The sequence below is a fragment of the Salmo salar genome, chromosome ssa16, assembly GCF_905237065.1.
Source record: "Salmo salar chromosome ssa16, Ssal_v3.1, whole genome shotgun sequence".
Taxonomy (NCBI): domain Eukaryota; kingdom Metazoa; phylum Chordata; class Actinopteri; order Salmoniformes; family Salmonidae; genus Salmo; species Salmo salar.
Genome location: NC_059457.1, coordinates 8,779,573 through 8,803,392, shown reverse-complemented (window position 1 = coordinate 8,803,392; position 23,820 = coordinate 8,779,573). Strand labels below are relative to the sequence as shown.

General features: G+C 43.4%; 2 protein-coding genes and 1 pseudogene across 3 annotated transcripts; all 3 read right to left on the bottom strand.

Annotated features, from left to right (window-relative positions):
- Positions 1-288: 288 nt before the first annotated feature.
- On the bottom strand, positions 289-8,590 carry LOC106573016 (carboxypeptidase A1-like). The gene is made up of 13 exons (XM_045697040.1): positions 8,526-8,590; positions 8,003-8,084; positions 7,684-7,818; positions 7,406-7,510; positions 7,095-7,196; positions 6,786-6,887; positions 6,526-6,636; positions 5,918-6,008; positions 5,590-5,718; positions 3,057-3,127; positions 2,798-2,882; positions 2,390-2,600; positions 289-370 (listed from the first exon to the last, which is right to left on the bottom strand). Exons 1-13 carry the CDS (start codon positions 8,588-8,590, stop codon positions 289-291), a joined length of 1,371 nt encoding a protein of 456 aa, XP_045552996.1.
- A 2,761-nt stretch (positions 8,591-11,351) lies between these two features.
- Positions 11,352-14,758, bottom strand: LOC106599178 (carboxypeptidase A1-like; annotated as a pseudogene). Its single transcript, XR_006759661.1, has 10 exons — positions 14,678-14,758; positions 14,359-14,493; positions 14,081-14,185; positions 13,754-13,855; positions 13,445-13,546; positions 13,184-13,295; positions 12,542-12,632; positions 12,136-12,335; positions 11,877-11,961; positions 11,352-11,680 (listed from the first exon to the last, which is right to left on the bottom strand). The product of XR_006759661.1 is annotated as a carboxypeptidase A1-like (transcript).
- A 3,280-nt stretch (positions 14,759-18,038) lies between these two features.
- cbpa1 (Carboxypeptidase A1) lies at positions 18,039-21,957 on the bottom strand. The gene is made up of 11 exons (NM_001140886.1): positions 21,889-21,957; positions 21,385-21,466; positions 21,067-21,201; positions 20,789-20,893; positions 20,469-20,570; positions 20,135-20,236; positions 19,871-19,981; positions 19,229-19,319; positions 18,822-19,021; positions 18,563-18,647; positions 18,039-18,366 (listed from the first exon to the last, which is right to left on the bottom strand). The coding sequence occupies exons 1-11, from the start codon at positions 21,951-21,953 to the stop codon at positions 18,179-18,181; spliced, it is 1,266 nt and encodes a 421-aa protein (NP_001134358.1). The 5' UTR covers positions 21,954-21,957; the 3' UTR covers positions 18,039-18,178.
- Between the last annotated feature and the right edge of the window lie 1,863 nt (positions 21,958-23,820).

Genomic DNA, 23,820 nt, shown 5'->3' with positions numbered 1-23,820 from the left:
AGATAAGAGGCAGCAGTGAATCAGCACTAGGAGCTGCCTATACTGTGGCCAGGATGGTTACTTTGTCTACCCTTGTTCCCTGCGTCCAGCAAAACAGGTGGCTCGGCAGCAGTGGGGGATATACTGTGGCGCCAAATCGCCTGCCCCTCTCCCACCAGACCCCTGCTTAAACGGCACACTCGTGTGGCAGAGCTTTTCCTCTGCCTGCTCTCATCGACTCGGGCGCCGACGAGGGTTTCCTGGACCGTGGTGTCGTTAACCAATTGGTCCTGGACACTTCCACTCGATTCACCCCTTGATGCCAATGCTCTCAACGGACAGCTCCTCGCCCGTGTCTGTTAGAGAACCATCCCTGTCATCCTGCGTCTCTCTGGAAACCACCAGGAAAGGATGAGTTTCCTCATAATCGACTGCCCTCACCCTCCCCTGGTTCTTGGCCATCCATAGTTAAAGCTGCACAACACACAGATCGACTGGACTGCCGGAAAGGTAACCACTTGGAGTTAATTTTGTCCCTCAGATTGTCTACATTCTGCCCTTGCCCCTGCCTTATCTGTGCTCCAGTCCATTACAGATCCTCCGGACCTGTCATCAGTTCCTCTCGAGTATCACGATCTAGCTCCTGTGTTCAGCAAGCACCATGCCCTGTTTCTGCCGCCTGCTCGGCAGTACGACTGCACCATTGACCTCCAGCCTGGAGCGCCTCTCCCCAGTATCTGGTTGTATAACCTCTCTCGCCCCGAGCACGGGGCTATGTAGAGGGGTACATCCAGGATTCCCTGGCCGCAGGACTTATTAGGCCTTCTTCCTCTCCGGTGGGTGCTGGTTTTTTCTTTGTGAATAAAAAGGATGGGTCACTGAGGCCGTGCATAGACTTCCGTGGGCTGAATAATATCACAGTGAAGAACAAATATCCCTTGCCATTCATCATTTCTGCTTTTGCCCCTCTCTATGGTGTCACGTGTTCACCAAACTCGACCTCCGGAATGCCTACCACCTTGTCCGCATCGGAGAGGGGGACGAGTGGAAAACTGCATTCCACACACCACTTGACCACATTGAGTATTTGGTCATGCCTTTTGGTCTTACTAACGCCCCTGCTGTTTTCCAGAACCTAGTCGTTGATGTGCTGAGGCATTTGACTGAACGCTTTATTTTTGTCTATTTGGATGACATTCCGATTTTATTCTAAGGACCCTGAGGCTCACCAGCAACACGTTCTCCAACAGCTTTGGGAGAATAAGCCAGAGTGGCCTGCATCCTCTAACCTGAAGCAGCTACAGCGTTTCCTGGGGTTTGCCAATTTTTACAGATGTTTCATCCGCAACTACAGCCATCTGGCAGCACCTCTCACCTCCACTCCGTTCCACGGGACCCCTGAGAAAGAGGCAGCATTCCTGGAACTCAAGCGCCGCTTCACTTCTGGTCCTCACTCAGCCAAACTCAGAACTCAAGTTCACCGTGGAGGTGGATGCCTCTGACACCAGGGTAGGTGCTGTTCTGTCTCAACGTTCCCCCTCTGATCAGAAGCTCCATCCATGTGCATTCTTTTCCCATAAGCTCTCACCTGCAGAGAAAAATGTTGACATCGGAAACCGGGAACTCCTGGCAGTTAAGCTGGCTCTTGAGGAATGGTGTAACTGGCTGGGTGGTTTTGCAGAAATGTGGATAAAACTTAGCTCAAACACAGGCCAAATTGAAGCTTTGCCTACCATGTAAGATGTTTGTTATTTAGTGAAAACAATGTATAAAATGAACTTCTTGACTTGCTAGGCTGTGAATCGATAATGTCATAGGCCAACAAATAACATATCCTTTTCATCTGTGGAGTTATCGCTTTCACCACATATCAACATTGTTCAAGTTTCATATAGTTTTCACTTCTCCACACTAACAGACCATGGGTTGCAGCCATCTTGAAATGGGCTCATGGGAGTTACCTGCCCTTTTATGGCCGCATGCCCAGCCCATTTAATCCCTACCATTGTGTCGCTGAGTTGTCATAATGCTTTAGCAAATGTACATCATCTAGGGGCACCAGAAAACACAATGTAAGTAACCTAATTTATGTCCCTCTTACTGCCCTGAATGCCTCTGCTGATCCTACAGCTATTGTATGCAGTAATCATGTGCCTATAAAGCAGAGTTATACTGTTAGCACTGAGACAGTGTGCAGCTCACCCTGCACTAACGTAAATAACCGGAGCATGTCCACCTCTGTTTTTATTGCTTTACTAGGAAGCTTAGCAATCAGGCATCACAGAAAAGTGCTAACAAATAGCCCACGTTAACATATGTAGCTTAAGAAACAAGCTTCATGAAATCAATAATTTGCTAGAACGGATGACATTCATATTCTGACCATCTCTGAAACTCACCTAGATTATACCTTTTGATGATACAATGGTAACAATAGTTGGTGTTGTCCTTGGTATGCTCCATGATGGCCATCAGAGCCAGCCAAGTCTCCTTGGCAGTAGGAAGGATCTGATTAGCTGGCAGGATGAAACCATAGTGACTGGTGTCTCTCAGCTCAAAGGTGTAGGAGTTCTTGATGCCGTGGTTGTAGGTCCAATCAATGGTACCACCACTAGCCTGATCAGGGTTTGACAAGAAAAAAGGGAATTGACAATAGTTTCTGTATTAATGTCACAGAGTATATAACCACATTGTTTATATTTTTCAGATGGATTGCGCTCATGTTGATACACCGTGGTGGACTAGAGTGGACTGGAATGACATGTGAATGGCATGCGTTTAAAGCAATGAATAGGTTAAGCTGGGTTTTGACACTTACAGATGGTGTTGATTATGCTGCCGTATCTGTAGGAGGTTCCGTACAGGGAAGCCAGATCAGTGATAGCCTTCCTGGCCAGGTTGTGCTGTGGGCAGATAATAAAAGTAACGTAATGTTAAAGTACCCTGTTGGAGCCACACTTCCTCTGGTGAGGCCACATGTAGTGGAGAATGCAGGCAGGGTGCTGCCTATAGGCATGGATGCCACAAGTTGTTACAAAACATGTCAAAGACAACTAGTTGATGGATGCTGAACTCACCAGTTCGCTCTCGTCCTTGCAGGTGGTCCTGGTGTAACCATAGGGGTAGAGGAGCATCTGGGAATTTTTATTTTTTTATTTTATTTCACCTTTATTTAACCAGGTAGGCAAGTTGAGAACAAGTTCTCATTTACAATTGTGACCTGGCCAAGATAAAGCAAAGCAGTTCGACAACATACAACAACACAGAGTTACACATGGAGTAAAACAAACATATAGTCAATAATACAGTAGAAAAATAAGTCTATATACAATGTGAGCAAATGAGGTGAGATAAGGGAGGTAAAGGCAAAAAAGGCCATGGTGGCAAAGTAAATACAATATAGCAAGTAAAACACTGGAATGGTAGATTTGTAGTAGAAGAAAGTGCAAAGTAGAAATAAATAATTGGGTGCAAAGGAGCAAAATATAAAATTAAAATAAATACAGTAGGGGAAGAGGTAGTTGTTTGGGATAAATTATAGATGGGCTATGTACAGGTGCAGTGATCTGTGAGCTGCTCTGACAGCTGGTGCCTATAAAAGGTTAAAGCTAGTGAGGGAGATAAGTGTTTCCAGTTTCAGAGATTTTTGTAGTTCGTTCCAGTCATTGGCAGCAGAGAACTGGAAGGAGAGACGGCCAAATAAGGAATTGGTTTTGGGGGTGACCAGAGAGATATACCTGCTGGAGCGCGTGCTACAGGTGGGTGCTGCTATGGTGACCAGTGAGCAGAGATAAGGGGGGACTTTACCTAGCAGGGTCTTGTAGATGACTGGGAGCCAGTGGGTTTGGCAACGATTATGAAGCGAAGGCCAGCCAACGTGAGCGTACAGGTTGCAGTGGTGGGTAGTATATGGGGCTTTGGTGACAAAACGGATGGCACTGTGATAGACTGTATCCAGTTTGTTGAGTAGGGTATTGGAGGCTATTTTGTAAATGACATCGCCGAAGTCGAGGATCGGTAGGATGGTCAGTTTTACGAGGGTATATTTGGCAGCATGAGTGAAGGATGCTTTGTTGCGAAATAGGAAGCCAATTCTAGATTTAACTTTGGATTGGAGATGTTTGATGTGAGTCTGGAAGGAGAGTTTACAGTCTAACCAGACACCTAGGTATTTGTAGTTGTCCACATATTCTAAGTCAGAACCGTCCAGAGTAGTGATGCTGGACGGGCGGGCAGGTGCAGGCAGTGATCGGTTGAAGAGCATGCATTTAGTTTTACTTGTATTTAGGAGCAGTTGGAAGCCACGGAAGGAGAGTTGTATGGCATTGAAGCTCGTCTGGAAGGTTGTTAACACAGTGTCCAAAGAAGGGCCAGAAGTATACAGAATGGTGTCGTCTGCGTAGAGGTGGATCAGAGACTCACCAGCAGCAAGAGCGACATCATTGATGTATACAGAGAAAAGAGTTGGCCCAGGAATTGAACCCTGTGGCACCCCCATAGAGACTGCCAGAGGTCCGGACAACAGGCCCTCCGATTTGACACACTGAACTCTATCAGAGAAGTAGTTGGTGAACCAGGCGATGCAATCATTTGAGAAACCAAGGCTATTGAGTCTGCCGATGTGGTGATTGACACAGTCGAAAGCTTTGGCCAGGTCAATGAATACGGCAGCACAGTATTGTTTCTTATCGATGGCGGTTACGATATCGTTTAGGACCTTGAGCGTGGCTGAGGTGCACCCATGACCAGCTCTGAAACCAGATTGCATAGCGGAGAAGGTGCGGTGGGATTCGAAATGGTCGGTAATCTGTTTGTTGACTTGGCTTTCGAAGAACTTAGAAAGGCAGGGTAGGATGGATAAAGGTCTGTAGCAATTTGGGTCAAGAGTGTCCCCTCCTTTGAAGAGGGGGATGACCGCAGCTGCTTTCCAATCTATGGGAATCTCAGATGACAAGAATTGAGGTTGAACAGGCTAGTAATAGGGGTTGCAATAATTTTGGCAGATCATTTTAGAAAGAAAGGGTCCAGATTGTCTAGCCCGGCTGATTTGTAGGGGTCCAGATGTTGCAGCTCTTTCAGAACATCAGCTGAATGGATTTGGGAGAAGGAGAAATGGGGAAGGCTTGGGCGAGTAGCTGTGGGGGGTGCAGTGCTGTTGACTATAGTAGGGGTAGCCAGGTGGAAAGTATGGCCAGCCGTAGAAAAATGCTTATTGAAATTCTCAATTATAGTGGGTTTATCGGTGGTGACAGAGTTTCCTATCCTCAGTGCAGTGGACAGTTGGGAGGAGGTGTTCTTATTCTTGATGGACTTTACAATGTCCCAGAACTTTTTTGAATTTGTGTTGCAGGAAGCAAATTTCTGCTTGAAAAAGCTAGCCTTGGCTTTCTAACTGCCTGTGTATATTGGTTTCTAACATCCCTGAAAAGTTGCATATCAAGGGGGCTGTTCGATGCTAATGCAGAACGCCACCGGATGTTTTTGTGTTGGTTAAGGGCAGTCAGGTCTGGGGAGAACTAAGGGCTATATCTGTTCCTGGTTCTAAATTTCTTGAATGGGGCATGCTTATTTAAGATGGTGAGGAAGGCATTTTTTAAATAGGAATAGGAAGGATGGACACGAAAGTCTTAAGGTTGCCATGAGACTTGACAAAGTCCACAATGGACTTGACCTCAGACTCAGAGTGAGCCTTGGGTCCACGGTAAGTCTCAGAGCAGGGGCTGTCACTGGCACCGGGACCTACCAAAGATAACAGAGGAGATGGATAAAAAAGATTAGTGCCAGACTAAAAAATAACAATGCAAATTTTCCACAGTAAAATATTGTCTCACCAGTTGCAAGGAGATACCTCTTTATTTGACAAAAAATTAAGATTTGAGTTTGTGACATCTGAATCTTTTGTATTTGAGTGAACATTCAAGTGAACTGGAAAATATACCTCCAAAACCAGCATCCCAGTTTCTGTTAGGGTCAGTTCCAATGCAGGATGAGCCAGGATTGGGCTTCCTGGTCTTACGCCACATACGGTTCTGTGGAACATGAAAGGTTGATGATGTCAGAGCGAAGTCAAATGACAAAACAGGATACAACACTGAGATTTGTGAAAGTTGATATGCGGTACAGATGTAGGATCTTAATTTGATCATCCTGTAGTTAGAAATTTAAAATGTGCAGTGTATTGGAGGTTTGAAAAGACTTCTGAAGTTTTTAATTTCCACTTTGACATTTCAGATTTCATTTTCAATTGCAAAAAATGTATCAACCCTTACAAAAATGTCCATTAATTATAATCCACATAATAATTCAAATTTCCTGTTGCTGCAGGATTATTTTCATGCTGTAGCAAACTGGCTCGAATTAAGATCTTACATATGTATAAGAGATTGAGATCACGCACACGTGTAACATGTAGTTAATAATCAAAGAGGTGGAGCGATATAACATGATGTAAACAAAATCGAACATTTAGTAATCATAGCGATCAAGTACGGAACATTAACCTAATATGTACCGTAAATGACACATTTTCTGTTGTGAGCGACTCACGCTAGTGTGGGTGTAGTAGCAGCCATCAGGGTTGGTCACAATCTCCAGGAAGATGTCCATCTTGTCCAGGATGGCGGTGAGGGCAGCGTCACGTCCGTAGTCGGTCACAATCTGGACATTGAAACAGAAAAATGATATCATAAATCTTAAATCATGACTGCCCATACATAGTGAGAGTGATACAGTGGTTTGGTGAACAGATGCGTAGATGAAGAGAGGGGAAAGGTTTAAAGACTGTCAGGGAGTTAGCACTGATGCACCTTCTTGGCGAACCAGGTGCCGCTAGCCTGTGTGACCCATTCCCTGGAGTGGATTCCAGTGTCAAGCCAGATACCAGGTTTGCTGGTTCCACCAGTGCTGAACTAGAAAAGAGAGAAGGAGGGGGGTGTAAAGAACATCTACCGCAATCCTCAAATACTGTAAAGCACTTAATTAACATGTACCAAAAAATGGTGGCTCATCCAGGATCAGGCAAAAACTAGGCTTGTATGTCTCTATTAGATGTATATTTCACGTGTAAAGAGTACTAGTTAGTAATATGACAAGGCCCACTGGGGTCAGGAACTTACCTTGAGCACATTCAGGGGGCGTCCCTGGTAGCTCTGGCAAATCACAATCTTGCTGACCAGGTTGGGGTTCTCAGCCACCAGCATGTCCTGGAAAGCGTTTATCTGGAGAGAGAGAGAGAGAGAGAGAGAGAGAGATGTTACAGTCAACTCAAACAATAGTCTAGGTGTCATGTCAGACCGTGTCAATGACATGTCTCTCTTATGTGGATCTTATGATAACAGTCTTAATAGTGTCTGCCTGAATGTGTGGTCATGTGAAATGGGCTGTCCCACTTCTCCTTGTCGCTTGCGTTTCGGGATACAGAACTTACGTCGGCTATGGTGTGGTAGTTGGAGTAGTCGTAGTCATCAGTGGTTCTGGGGGCAGTGGCGCGGGCAGAACTCAGCATCTGCTCCTTCTCCTCATCCAGCATAACCTGTGGGCAAAAGGGAGGTCAAAAGTCACTACAAGGCTTATTCAACCATCTTATTTATTTACTGTAAGTCATGACATGAATTTACACATTTCAAGATCAGCCAAGTTGAAGTAAGACTGAAGTAATCACCCAGACCTCAGTCACGTTCTCCCAGACTCAGAAAGCAGTCCTACCTGCAGGTCCTTGATCATGATGAAGTACTCAATGTCCTCCGTCTCCAGGAAGGCCTTGACGGTCTGCAGGCTGGTAAATGGAACTCTGATGTCCACAGAAGTGGAGAGGTCAGTGGTCTCCTTCCACACATCCAACTGGGACAGAGGAGAGGAATGACACGTTAGGTCAACAAACCAACCCAATGGGCCGATCTCCCAGACACAGATTAAGACTAGTCCTGGACTAAAATGTATGCCGATATATATGTGTTTGAGCAGCTATAGTGAAAAGTTATTGGCCTAGTCAAGGCTCTACAGTGGTGATTATCATGTCACACACCTGGAGATATTCCATCTCAGACAGATCCTTCAGAAGAGTGAGCTGGACCTCATCCCTCGCAGTCATACCAAAGACCTGGTCCCTACAAAGACAGGAAAACCATTCAGCTTTCAACAACTATGCTTGGAGTTGAGAAAGGGAGAGAAAAATATTACCCAACAAAGACTGTGGCTAAACGCCTGCTTACAGTATCACTTACTGTTTAAGTCAACATTAACCATAAGCTTTGCTTCCTCTTTACAATTATCATTGAAGATATTATCTGTCCGTTCCCACCATGAGTAGTCATTTCTAATGATTCAGTTGAAGTGATGATTGAAAAGTAATAAAGCCTGACTGTCGTTCAGTCCAAAGAAGCAACTCATGTCTCCAGAATGACAGGGGCAAGCATGACATATGGCATTACTAACCTTCCCATGATTCCTCAATCTTTACATAGCAACTACTGGTGATATATCAAACATGACACCAAATAGAATTGGGCAGTTTTACAAAAATTTGTGCCATTGGTGTGTCCGCTCACCCCTCAAAAGTCTCCTTGCTGAAAACGGCCACAAACAGCACAGTCAAAACGAGCAGCCCCTTCATCGTGTAGACCACCAACTGCTAACAGTCAGTATCTGGATAACGTATGAAATGCTTGATAATGTATGTGACATCAACAGAGAGGTATATTTGCTGGGGGATTTAAATATTGACTGGCTTTTATCATGCTGCCCACTCAAGAGGAAGCTTCAAACTGTAACTTGTGCCTGAAACCTGGTTCAGGTTATCAGTCAACCTACCAGGGTAGCTACAAACAGCACAGAAATGAAATCGTCAACATGTATTGATCACATCTTTACTAATGCTGCAGAAATTAGCTTGAAAGCAGTATCTAAATCCATTGGATGTAGTGATGACAATATAGTAGTCATATCTAGGAAAACCAAAGATCCAAAGTCTGGGCCTAATTAGACAACAGGTGTAGACAAACAGTGAAATGCTTACTTACGGGTCATTTTCCATCAATGCCGATTTACACAGTGAAAAACTAATAAAAATACACATTTAAAACAACAGGGCTAAATACAGGAAGTACCAGTATCGAGTCGATGTGCAGGGGTACGAGGTAATTGAGGTATCTGTGTACAACACATATATGTACGGGTAATGTGACTAGGCAACAGGCTAGATAATAGTTGCAGCAGCGTACATGGTAAATGTGAAAGTGTGTGTGTGTGTGTGTGTGTGTGTGTGCGTGTGTGTGTGTGCGCACGCGTGTGTGCCATCAGTATGCATGTGTGTGCATGTTATGTGTGTGAGTGTGTGTTTGTATGTATGTATGTATGTATGAAGTGTGTGGGTTGTGCATCCACACACATCCAGTGTGAAAGTTTGTGTGTCTGTGTGGTGTCAGTATGCATGTGTGTGCATGTTGTGTGTGTGTGTGTGTGTGTGTGTGTGTGTGTCTGTTGTGCATCCACACACATCCAGCTGTCAAAGAAGAGAGGAGAGGAACATGCAGATAAATTTAAAGCAAACCAAGGGAAAAGAGAAAATGGAGTGAACATTTATTATGAGACGAGGAATAAGTGAACTCAATGACTTACATCGAATAGCATTTTTTTTCTAATGTTTAAGGTTGATTGTGCTTGATTGTGTTTATAAACTGAACAAAAATATAAACGCAACAATTTTTATGAATTTACTGAGTTACAGTTCATATAAGCTAATGAGTCAATTTAAATAAATTAGGCCCTAATCTATGGATTTCACGTGACTGGAAAGGTGCAGCCTTGGGTGGGGCAGGGAGGGCATAGGCCCACCCACTTGGGAGCCAGGCCCACCCACTAGAGAGCAAGGCCCAGCCAATCAGAATGAGTTTTTCCCCACAAAAGGGCTTTATTACAGACAGAAATACTCCTGTTTCATCAACTGTCCAGGTGGCTGGTTTCAGATGGTCCCGCAGATGAAGAAGCCGGAAGAGGATATCCTTGGCTGTCATGGTTACATGTGGTTTGCGGTTGTGAGGCCAGTTGGACGTACTGCAAAAATCTCTAAAACGACGTTGGAGGTGGCATATGGTAGAGAAATTAACATTCAATTCTCTGACAACTGCTTTGGTGGACATTCCTCCAGTCAGCATATACATTTGACACTCCCTCAAAACTTGAGATATCAGTGGCATTGTGCTGTGTGACCTTTTATTGTCCCCAGCACAAGGTGCATCTGTGTAATGATCATGCTGCTTAATCAGCTTCTTGATATGACACACCTATAAGGGCACAAGGTTAGATCCAGATGCAGACACAGGAGGCAGATGGTTAGAGTCTTTGTTTATTAATATACACAAGGAGTATGAAAGAGAATTGTCGTGGACAGGCAAAAGGTCAAAACCAGATTCTTAGTCCAAGATGTAAAGAGTGGCAGACAGGCTCGATGTCAGGGCAGGCAGAAGGGTCTGGCAGGCGGGTACGGAGTCCAGAAAAACAGGCAAGGGTCAAAACCGGGAAGACTAGGAAAAGAGAATAGAAAACAGGAGCACGGTAAAAACTACGCTGGTTGACTTGAAACATACAAGACGAACTTGCACAGAGAGACAGGAAACACAGGGATAAATACACTGGGGAAAATAAGCGACACCTGGAGGGGGTGGAGACAATCACAAGATCAGGTGTAACAGATCCGGGCGTGACACATGTCTGGTGGATGGATTATCCTGGCAAAAGAGTAATGCTCACTAATAAGGATGTAAACTAATTTGTGCACAACATTTGAGAGAAATAAGCTTGTTGTGTATATAGAACATTTCTGGGATCTTTTACTTCAGCTCATGAAACATCGGACCAACACTTTACATGCCCTGCATTTCTGCTTTAAAGACATTCATGTCAGAGATTTTTTGCAGTTTAACAATCTAACTAATTCAAACCAACATACGTGTACATTAAACCAAGTGAAATGATCCAATGGTTTTATCACACCCATTACCCTTCTAAACCACATGACCTGGGAAACCTTACTGAACCTCTTTAGACATGTGTTAAGCTACACGCCTTGAAGACAGAGAAACACCAAAACTGCTTTAGAAGCCACATCACTCCCTAGAAATATTTGTCAGGTCCATATTTCCCACACCCACAAGGGACTTGTTTTCATTTAGAAGACATTTTAAAACAACATGTTTTTGCATTTTCTTATGTTACTAAAGTCCTTTATTTTTGACATACAAGCTCAAATAAGTTTTTTCATATACAGTTTGTACCTCTCCAAGATAGATTACTTCAACCATAAAAACCTTTCTTTCTGCTTCATTTTGACATCACCTAAAGACCTTGGCAGAGTATGAAAAATGAAATAGACCAAATCAGGTATGACAGTTGACATTTATTGGTCTCATTGTGCCCTGGAAAGAGCCATGGTAGACTTAATGGTACCTATAGGCTTTTCCTATATATGTACAACAGTACAATGACACAGTGTCCTGTAGGTTGTCGTGATGACCCATCTAGTTGGTGTTGTCCTTGGTATGCTCCATGATGGCCATCAGAGCCAGCCAAGTCTCCTTGGCAGTAGGAAGGATCTGATTAGCTGGCAGGATGAAACCATAGCGACCAGTGTCTCTCAGCTCAAAGGTGTAGGAGTACTTGATTCCCTGGTTGTAGGTCCAATCAATGGTACCACCACTAGCCTGATCTGGATTTGACAAGAAAAAAGGGAATTGGCAATAGTTTCTGTATTAATGTCACAGAGTATATAACCACATTGTTTATATTTTTCAGATGGATTGCGCTCATGTTGATACACCGTGGTGGACTAGAGTGGACTGGAATGGTATGCGATGGGATCCGTTTAAAGCAATGAATAGGTTAAGCCGGGTTTTGACACTTACAGATGGTGTTGATTATGCTGCCGTATCTGTAGGAGGTTCCGTACAGGGAAGCCAGATCAGTGATAGCCTTCCTGGCCAGGTTGTGCTGTGGGCAGATAATAAAAGTTACGTAATGTTAAAGTACCCTGTTGGAGCCACACTTCCTCTGGTGAGGCCACATGTAGTGGAGAATGCAGGCAGGGTGCAGCCTATAGGCATGGATGCCACAAGTTGTTACCAAACATGTCAAGGACAACTAGTTGATGGATGCTGAACTCACCAGTTCGCTCTCGTCCTTGCAGGGGGTCCTGGTGTAACCATAGGGGTAGAGGAGCATCTGGGAATAAGAATGGATGGACACGAAAGCCTTCAGGTTGCCATGAGACTTGACAAAGTCCACGATGGACTTGACCTCAGACTCAGAGTTAGCCTTGGGTCCACGGTAAGTCTCAGAGCAGGGGCTGTCACTGGCACCGGGACCTACCAAAGATAACAGAGGAGATAGACAAAAGGATAAAAAGATTAGTGCCAGACTAAACAATAACAATGCAAATTTTCCACAGTAAAATATTGTCTCACCAGTTGCAAGGAGATACCTCTTTATTTGACAAAAAATTAAGATTTGAGTTTGTGACATCTGAATCTTTTGTATTTGAGTGAACATTCAAGTGAACTGGAAAATATACCTCCAAAACCAGCATCCCAGTTTCTGTTGGGGTCAGTTCCAATGCAGGATGAGCCAGGATTGGGCTTCCTGGTCTTACGCCACATACGGTTCTGTGGAACATGAAAGGTTGATGATGTCAGAGCGAAGTCAAATGACAAAACAGGATACAACACTGAGATTTGTGAAAGTTCGATTCGATAGTTGATATTCGGTACAGATGTAGGATCTTAATTTGATCATTCTGTAGCAGGAGAACTTTCCTGCAACGCAGGAAATTTAAAATGTGCAGTGTATTGGAGGTTTGAAAAGACTTCTGAAGTTTTTAATTTCCACTTTGACATTTCAGATTTCATTTTCAATTGCAAAAAATGTATCAACCCTTACAAAAATGTCCATTAATTATAATCCACATAATAATTCAAATTTCCTGTTGCTGCAGGATTATTTTCATGCTGTAGCAACCTGGCTCGAATTAAGATCTTACATATGTATAAGAGATTGAGATCACGCACACGTGTAACATGTAGTTAATAATCAAAGAGGTGGAGCGATATAACATGATGTAAACAAAATCGAACATTTAGTAATCATAGCGATCAAGTACGGAACATTAACCTAATATGTACCGTAAATGACACATTTTCTGTTGTGAGCGACTCACGCTAGTGTGGGTGTAGTAGCAGCCATCAGGGTTGGTCACAATCTCCAGGAAGATGTCCATCTTGTCCAGGATGGCGGTGAGGGCAGCGTCACGTCCGTGAGTCGGTCACAATCTGGACATTGAAACAGAAAAATGATATCATAAATCTTAAATCATGACTGCCCATACATAGTGAGAGTGATACAGTGGTTTGGTGAACAGATGCGTAGATGAAGAGAGGGGAAAGGTTTAAAGACTGTCAGGGAGTTAGCACTGATGCACCTTCTTGGCGAACCAGGTGCCGCTAGCCTGTGTGACCCATTCCCTGGAGTGGATTCCAGTGTCAAGCCAGATACCAGGTTTGCTGGTTCCACCAGTGCTGAACTAGAAAAGAGAGAAGGAGGGGGGTGTAAAGAACATCTACCGCAATCCTCAAATACTGTAAAGCACTTAATTAACATGTACCAAAAAATGGTGGCTCATCCAGGATCAGGCAAAAACTAGGCTTGTATGTCTCTATTAGATGTATATTTCACGTGTAAAGAGTACTAGTTAGTAATATGACAAGGCCCACTGGGGTCAGGAACTTACCTTGAGCACATTCAGGGGGCGTCCCTGGTAGCTCTGGCAAATCACAATCTTGCTGACCAGGTTGGGGTTCTCAGCCACCAGCATGTCCTGGAAAGCGTTTATCTGGAGAGAGAGAGAGAGAGAGAGAGAGAGCGAGAGAGAGAGAGAGAGATGTTACAGTCAACTCAAACAATAGTCTAGGTGTCATGTCAGACCGTGTCAATGACATGTCTCTCTTATGTGGATCTTATGATAACAGTCTTAATAGTGTCTGCCTGAATGTGTGGTCATGTGAAATGGGCTGTCCCACTTCTCCTTGTCGCTTGCGTTTCGGGATACAGAACTTACGTCGGCTATGGTGTGGTAGTTGGAGTAGTCGTAGTCATCAGTGGTTCTGGGGGCAGTGGCGCGGGCAGAACTCAGCATCTGCTCCTTCTCCTCATCCAGCATAACCTGTGGGCAAAAGGGAGGTCAAAAGTCACTACAAGGCTTATTCAACCATCTTATTTATTTACTGTAAGTCATGACATGAATTTACACATTTCAAGATCAGCCAAGTTGAAGTAAGACTGAAGTAATCACCCAGACCTCAGTCACGTTCTCCCAGACTCAGAAAGCAGTCCTACCTGCAGGTCCTTGATCATGATGAAGTACTCAATGTCCTCCGTCTCCAGGAAGGCCTTGACGGTCTGCAGGCTGGTAAATGGAACTCTGATGTCCACAGAAGTGGAGAGGTCAGTGGTCTCCTTCCACACATCCAACTGGGACAGAGGAGAGGAATGACACGTTAGGTCAACAAACCAACCCAATGGGCCGATCTCCCAGACACAGATTAAGACTAGTCCTGGACTAAAATGTATGCCGATATATATGTGTTTGAGCAGCTATAGTGAAAAGTTATTGGCCTAGTCAAGGCTCTACAGTGGTGATTATCATGTCACACACCTGGAGATATTCCATCTCAGACAGATCCTTCAGAAGAGTGAGCTGGACCTCATCCCTCGCAGTCATACCAAAGACCTGGTCCCTACAAAGACAGGAAAACCATTCAGCTTTCAACAACTATGCTTGGAGTTGAGAAAGGGAGAGAAAAATATTACCCAACAAAGACTGTGGCTAAACGCCTGCTTACAGTATCACTTACTGTTTAAGTCAACATTAACCATAAGCTTTGCTTCCTCTTTACAATTATCATTGAAGATATTATCTGTCCGTTCCCACCATGAGTAGTCATTTCTAATGATTCAGTTGAAGTGATGATTGAAAAGTAATAAAGCCTGACTGTCGTTCAGTCCAAAGAAGCAACTCATGTCTCCAGAATGACAGGGGCAAGCATGACATATGGCATTACTAACCTTCCCATGATTCCTCAATCTTTACATAGCAACTACTGGTGATATATCAAACATGACACCAAATAGAATTGGGCAGTTTTACAAAAATTTGTGCCATTGGTGTGTCCGCTCACCCCTCAAAAGTCTCCTTGCTGAAAACGGCCACAAACAGCACAGTCAAAACGAGCAGCCCCTTCATCGTGTAGACCACCAACTGCTAACAGTCAGTATCTGGATAACGTATGAAATGCTTGATAATGTATGTGACATCAACAGAGAGGTATATTTGCTGGGGGATTTAAATATTGACTGGCTTTTATCATGCTGCCCACTCAAGAGGAAGCTTCAAACTGTAACTTGTGCCTGAAACCTGGTTCAGGTTATCAGTCAACCTACCAGGGTAGCTACAAACAGCACAGAAATGAAATCGTCAACATGTATTGATCACATCTTTACTAATGCTGCAGAAATTAGCTTGAAAGCAGTATCTAAATCCATTGGATGTAGTGATGACAATATAGTAGTCATATCTAGGAAAACCAAAGATCCAAAGTCTGGGCCTAATTAGACAACAGGTGTAGACAAACAGTGAAATGCTTACTTACGGGTCATTTTCCATCAATGCCGATTTACACAGTGAAAAACTAATAAAAATACACATTTAAAACAACAGGGCTAAATACAGGAAGTACCAGTATCGAGTCGATGTGCAGGGGTACGAGGTAATTGAGGTATCTGTGTACAACACATATATGTACGGGTAATGTGACTAGGCAACAGGCTAGATAATAGTTGCAGCAGCGTACATGGTAAATGTGAAAGTGTGTGTGTGTGTGTGTGTGTGTGTGTGTGTGTGCGTGTGTGTGTGTGCGCACGCGTGTGTGCCATCAGTATGCATGTGTGTGCATGTTATGTGTGTGAGTGTGTGTTTGTATGTATGTATGTATGTATGAAGTGTGTGGGTTGTGCATCCACACACATCCAGTGTGAAAGTTTGTGTGTCTGTGTGGTGTCAGTATGCATGTGTGTGCATGTTGTGTGTGTGTGTGTGTGTGTGTGTGTGTGTGTGTGTGTCTGTTGTGCATCCACACACATCCAGCTGTCAAAGAAGAGAGGAGAGGAACATGCAGATAAATTTAAAGCAAACCAAGGGAAAAGAGAAAATGGAGTGAACATTTATTATGAGACGAGGAATAAGTGAACTCAATGACTTACATCGAATAGCATTTTTTTCTAATGTTTAAGGTTGATTGTGCTTGATTGTGTTTATAAACTGAACAAAAATATAAACGCAACAATTTTTATGAATTTACTGAGTTACAGTTCATATAAGCTAATGAGTCAATTTAAATAAATTAGGCCCTAATCTATGGATTTCACGTGACTGGAAAGGTGCAGCCTTGGGTGGGGCAGGGAGGGCATAGGCCCACCCACTTGGGAGCCAGGCCCACCCACTAGAGAGCAAGGCCCAGCCAATCAGAATGAGTTTTTCCCCACAAAAGGGCTTTATTACAGACAGAAATACTCCTGTTTCATCAACTGTCCAGGTGGCTGGTTTCAGATGGTCCCGCAGATGAAGAAGCCGGAAGAGGATATCCTTGGCTGTCATGGTTACATGTGGTTTGCGGTTGTGAGGCCAGTTGGACGTACTGCAAAAATCTCTAAAACGACGTTGGAGGTGGCATATGGTAGAGAAATTAACATTCAATTCTCTGACAACTGCTTTGGTGGACATTCCTCCAGTCAGCATATACATTTGACACTCCCTCAAAACTTGAGATATCAGTGGCATTGTGCTGTGTGACCTTTTATTGTCCCCAGCACAAGGTGCATCTGTGTAATGATCATGCTGCTTAATCAGCTTCTTGATATGACACACCTATAAGGGCACAAGGTTAGATCCAGATGCAGACACAGGAGGCAGATGGTTAGAGTCTTTGTTTATTAATATACACAAGGAGTATGAAAGAGAATTGTCGTGGACAGGCAAAAGGTCAAAACCAGATTCTTAGTCCAAGATGTAAAGAGTGGCAGACAGGCTCGATGTCAGGGCAGGCAGAAGGGTCTGGCAGGCGGGTACGGAGTCCAGAAAAACAGGCAAGGGTCAAAACCGGGAAGACTAGGAAAAGAGAATAGAAAACAGGAGCACGGTAAAAACTACGCTGGTTGACTTGAAACATACAAGACGAACTTGCACAGAGAGACAGGAAACACAGGGATAAATACACTGGGGAAAATAAGCGACACCTGGAGGGGGTGGAGACAATCACAAGATCAGGTGTAACAGATCCGGGCGTGACACATGTCTGGTGGATGGATTATCCTGGCAAAAGAGTAATGCTCACTAATAAGGATGTAAACTAATTTGTGCACAACATTTGAGAGAAATAAGCTTGTTGTGTATATAGAACATTTCTGGGATCTTTTACTTCAGCTCATGAAACATCGGACCAACACTTTACATGCCCTGCATTTCTGCTTTAAAGACATTCATGTCAGAGATTTTTTGCAGTTTAACAATCTAACTAATTCAAACCAACATACGTGTACATTAAACCAAGTGAAATGATCCAATGGTTTTATCACACCCATTACCCTTCTAAACCACATGACCTGGGAAACCTTACTGAACCTCTTTAGACATGTGTTAAGCTACACGCCTTGAAGACAGAGAAACACCAAAACTGCTTTAGAAGCCACATCACTCCCTAGAAATATTTGTCAGGTCCATATTTCCCACACCCACAAGGGACTTGTTTTCATTTAGAAGACATTTTAAAACAACATGTTTTTGCATTTTCTTATGTTACTAAAGTCCTTTATTTTTGACATACAAGCTCAAATAAGTTTTTTCATATACAGTTTGTACCTCTCCAAGATAGATTACTTCAACCATAAAAACCTTTCTTTCTGCTTCATTTTGACATCACCTAAAGACCTTGGCAGAGTATGAAAAATGAAATAGACCAAATCAGGTATGACAGTTGACATTTATTGGTCTCATTGTGCCCTGGAAAGAGCCATGGTAGACTTAATGGTACCTATAGGCTTTTCCTATATATGTACAACAGTACAATGACACAGTGTCCTGTAGGTTGTCGTGATGACCCATCTAGTTGGTGTTGTCCTTGGTATGCTCCATGATGGCCATCAGAGCCAGCCAAGTCTCCTTGGCAGTAGGAAGGATCTGATTAGCTGGCAGGATGAAACCATAGCGACCAGTGTCTCTCAGCTCAAAGGTGTAGGAGTACTTGATTCCCTGGTTGTAGGTCCAATCAATGGTACCACCACTAGCCTGATCTGGATTTGACAAGAAAAAAGGGAATTGGCAATAGTTTCTGTATTAATGTCACAGAGTATATAACCACATTGTTTATATTTTTCAGATGGATTGCGCTCATGTTGATACACCGTGGTGGACTAGAGTGGACTGGAATGGTATGCGATGGGATCCGTTTAAAGCAATGAATAGGTTAAGCCGGGTTTTGACACTTACAGATGGTGTTGATTATGCTGCCGTATCTGTAGGAGGTTCCGTACAGGGAAGCCAGATCAGTGATAGCCTTCCTGGCCAGGTTGTGCTGTGGGCAGATAATAAAAGTTACGTAATGTTAAAGTACCCTGTTGGAGCCACACTTCCTCTGGTGAGGCCACATGTAGTGGAGAATGCAGGCAGGGTGCAGCCTATAGGCATGGATGCCACAAGTTGTTACCAAACATGTCAAGGACAACTAGTTGATGGATGCTGAACTCACCAGTTCGCTCTCGTCCTTGCAGGGGGTCCTGGTGTAACCATAGGGGTAGAGGAGCATCTGGGAATAAGAATGGATGGACACGAAAGCCTTCAGGTTGCCATGAGACTTGACAAAGTCCACGATGGACTTGACCTCAGACTCAGAGTTAGCCTTGGGTCCACGGTAAGTCTCAGAGCAGGGGCTGTCACTGGCACCGGGACCTACCAAAGATAACAGAGGAGATAGACAAAAGGATAAAAAAGATTAGTGCCAGACTAAACAATAACAATGCAAATTTTCCACAGTAAAATATTGTCTCACCAGTTGCAAGGAGATACCTCTTTATTTGACAAAAAATTAAGATTTGAGTTTGTGACATCTGAATCTTTTGTATTTGAGTGAACATTCAAGTGAACTGGAAAATATACCTCCAAAACCAGCATCCCAGTTTCTGTTGGGGTCAGTTCCAATGCAGGATGAGCCAGGATTGGGCTTCCTGGTCTTACGCCACATACGGTTCTGTGGAACATGAAAGGTTGATGATGTCAGAGCGAAGTCAAATGACAAAACAGGATACAACACTGAGATTTGTGAAAGTTCGATTCGATAGTTGATATTCGGTACAGATGTAGGATCTTAATTTGATCATTCTGTAGCAGGAGAACTTTCCTGCAACGCAGGAAATTTAAAATGTGCAGTGTATTGGAGGTTTGAAAAGACTTCTGAAGTTTCTAATTTCCACTTTGACATTTCAGATTTGATTTTCATTTGCAAAAAATTTATTAACCTCTACAAAAATGTCCATTAATTATAATCCACATAATAATTCAAATTTCCTGTTGCTGCAGGATTATTTTCATGCTGTAGCAAACTGGCTCAAATTATGATCTTACATATGTATAAGAGATTGAGATCACGCACACGTGTAACATGTAGTTAAAAATCAAAGAGGTGGAGCGATATAACATGATGTAAACAAAATCGAACATTTAGTAATCATAGCGATCAAGTACGGAACATTAACCTAATATGTACCGTAAATGACACATTTTCTGTTGTGAGCAACTCACGCTAGTGTGGGTGTAGTAGTAGCCATCTGGGTTGGTCACAATCTCCAGGAAGATGTCCATCTTGTCCAGGATGGCGGTGAGGGCAGCGTCACGTCCGTAGTCGGTCACAATCTGGACATTGAAAAATGATATCATAAATCTTAAATCATGACTGCCCGTACATAGTGAGTAATAGTGAGAGTGATACAGTGGTTTGGTGAACAGATGCGTAGATGAAGAGAGGGGAAAGGTTTAAAGACTGTCAGGGAGTTAGCACTGATGCACCTTCTTGGCGAACCAGGTGCCGCTAGCCTGTGTGACCCATTCCCTGGAGTGGATTCCAGTGTCAAGCCAGATACCAGGTTTGTTGGTTCCACCAGTGCTGAACTAGAAAAGAGAGAAGGAGGGGGGTGTAAAGAACATCTACCGCAATCCTCAAATACTGTAAATTTGAAAGACTTAACATATAACCAAGCACTTAATTAACATGTACCAACAAATGGTGGCTCATCCAGGATCAGGCAAAAACTAGGCTTGTATGCCTCTATTAGATGTATATTTCACGTGTAAAGAGTACTAGTTAGTAATATGACAAGGCCCACTGTGGTCAGGAACTTACCTTGAGCACATTCAGGGGGCGTCCCTGGTAGCTCTGGCCAATCACGATCTTGCTGACCAGGTTGGGGTTCTCAGCCACCAGCATGTCCTGGAAAGCGTAGATCTGGAGAGAGAGAAAGAGAGAGGAGAGAGATGTTACAGTCAACTCAAACAATAGTCTAGGTGTCATGTCAGACCGTGTCACTGACATGTCACTCTCATGTGGATCTTATGATAACAGTCTTAATAGTGTCTGCCTGAATGTTTGCTGCTCTGAGTGGTCATATGAAATGGGCTGTCCCATTTCTCCTTGCCGCTTGCGTTTCGGGATACAGAACTTACGTCGGCTATGGTGTGGTAGTTGGAGTAGTCGTAGTCATCAGTGGTTCTGGGGGCAGTGGCGCGGGCAGAACTCAGCATCTGCTCCTTCTCCTCATCCAGCATAACCTGTGGGCAAAAGGGAGGTCAAAAGTCACTACAAGGCTTATTCAACCATCTTATTTATTTACTGTAAGTCATGACATGAATTTACACATTTCAAGATCAGCCAAGACGAAGTAAGACTGAAGTAATCACCCTGACCTCAGTCACTTTCTCCCTGACACAGAAAGCAGTCCTACCTGCAGGTCCTTGATCATGATGAAGTACTCAATGTCCTCGATCTCCAGGAAGGCCTTGACGGTCTGCAGGCTGGTGAAGGGAACTCTGATGTCCACAGAAGTGGAGAGGTCAGTGGTCTCCATCCACACATCCAACTGGGACAGAGGAGAGGAATGACACGTTAGGTCAACAAACCAACCCAATGGGCCGGTCTCCCAGACACAGATTAAGACTAGTCCTGGACTAAAATGTATGCCGATATAAGTGTTTTGAGCAGCTATAGTGAAAAGTGAATGGCCTGGTCAAGGCTCTACAGTGGTGATTATCATGTCACACACCTGGAGATATTCCATCTCAGACAGATCCTTCAGAAGAGTGAGCTGGACCTCATCCCTCGGAGTGATACGAAGTACCTGGTCCCTACAAAGATGAAAGAACCATTCAGCTTTCAACAACTATGCTTGGAGTTGAGAATGGGAGAGAAAAATGTTACCCAACAAAGACCGTGGCTAAATGCCTGCTTACAGCATCACTTACAGTTGTAGTCAACATTAACCATAAGCTTTGCTTCCTCTTTACAATTATCATTGAAGATATCTGTCCGTTCCCACCATGAGTAGTCATTTCTAATGATTCAGTTGAAGTGATTGAAAAGTAATAAAGCCTGACTGTCGTTCAGTCTAAAGAAGCAACTCATGTCTCCAGAATCACAGGGGCAAGCATGACATATGGCATTATTACCCTTCCTATGGTTCCTCAATCTTTACATAGCAACTACTGGTGATATATGAAACATGACACCAAATAGAATTGGACAGTTTTACATTGGTGTGTCCACTCACCCCTCAAAAGTCTCCTTGCCGAAAACGGCCACAAACAGCGCAGTCAAAACGAGCAGCCCCTTCATCGTTACCAATGGAGTAGAGCCACAGGCAGTAGCCTCCACCTTTTATGCTACACGCCAGATCACATGACCTAACCACGACCTTGCTTAAGGGTACTTACGTGTTATGCCTGCTGCTTTACTTCCCACACTAGCTCGGAGATATTTGGAAGTACCAGACGGCTTTTTTCTGTACCTTTTACATCAGTTCTGCCAGCAGTTTTATACATTAATACGTGTCTTTATGAATAAATCTGAAACAAACATATATAGTTTCAGGGCCGGTTCCAGACATAAGCAACATAATGATCACTTAGGGCCCCTGACCCCCCCAAAAAGGTATATATTCAGTGAGCTCCAAAGGTATTGGGAGAGTGACGATTCTTTATTTATTTTGGCTCTGTACTCCAGATACAATTACAATGTGGTTTAAAGTGTACTGTCAGCTTTAATTTTAAGGTATTTTCATCCATATCAGGTGAACAGTTTAGAAATTGCAGCACTTTTTATACATAGTCTCCACATTTTAGGGGAGCAAAAGTTTTGGGACAAATTCCCTTCTACTTTATTTTATTTTTTTACTAGGCAAGTCAGTTAAAGTCAGTTAAAATGACACCTTACCCCAGCAACACTGGGCCAATTGTGTGCCACCCTATAGGACTCCCAATCACAGCCAGATGTAATGCAGCCTGGATTTGAACCAGGGACTGCAGTGACCTCTCTTGCATTGAGAAGCAGTGCCTTAGACCGTTGCGCCACTCGGCAGCACAACTGTGTACAGTATGTGTATTCAAGTAGTAAAAAGTAAAGTATGTGGGCCCATATTCATAGCACACAATGACCACAACAAGCTTGTGACTCCACAAACTTGTTGGATGTATTTTCTGTTTGTTTTGGTTGTGTTTCAGATTATTTTGTGCCCAATACAAATGTATGGTAAATAATGTATTGTGTCATTTTGGAGTCACTTTTATTGTAAATAAGAATATAATATGTTTCTAAACACTTCTACATTAATGTGTATGCTACCATGATTACAGATGATCCTGAATGAATCGTGAATAATGAGTGAGAATGTTAGACACAGAAATATCATAAACCCCAGGACAATGCTAACCTCCCCTTTTATTTTTTTGTAATGGTGAACTTTAGCATGTCTTCGATGTATGATATTTGTGTGTCTGTAATGAGAAGGGCAGGCTATAAGTTGATACTGCTGCTCTGATTGAAGCTGTCTCCGTCCACTAGCTTCATATTTCACCCGATCACTTCGGAGCTCATGTTTCGGTCTGATCATATAAAATAACTCACCAACATTAACTTTTGAACCCTTCAAGCTAGAGACACCAAACCAACTTTAACATGTTATGGCTACACTAACATCAAGTTCTTGGAAAATGTTAGCGATTGTAAATATACAAATACATTTGCAAACATTTGCATAAAATAACTCAACAACAGTAACTCTTGAACCGTTCAAGCTAGATACACCAAGCCACTTTTATAAACTGTAGCAAAACAACTATGTAAAAAATATTAGTAACATCTTCCTAATATTGAGTTGCCCACTCTTTTGCTCTCAGAACGGCCTCAATTCATCAGGGCCTGAACTCTATAAGGCGTCAAAAGCGTTCCACAGGGATGCTGGCTTATGTTGACTCCAATGCTTCCCACAGTTCTGTCATGTTGGCTGGATGTCCTTTGGGTGGTGAACCATTCTTGATACACACGGGAAACTGTTGAGTGTGAAAAACCCAGCAGCTTTGCAGTTCTTGACGCACTCAAACAGGTGTGCTTGGGACCTACCACCATACCCCGTTCAAAGTCACTTAAATATTTTGTCTTGCCCATTCATCCACTGAATGGCACATATAAACAATCCATGTCTTAA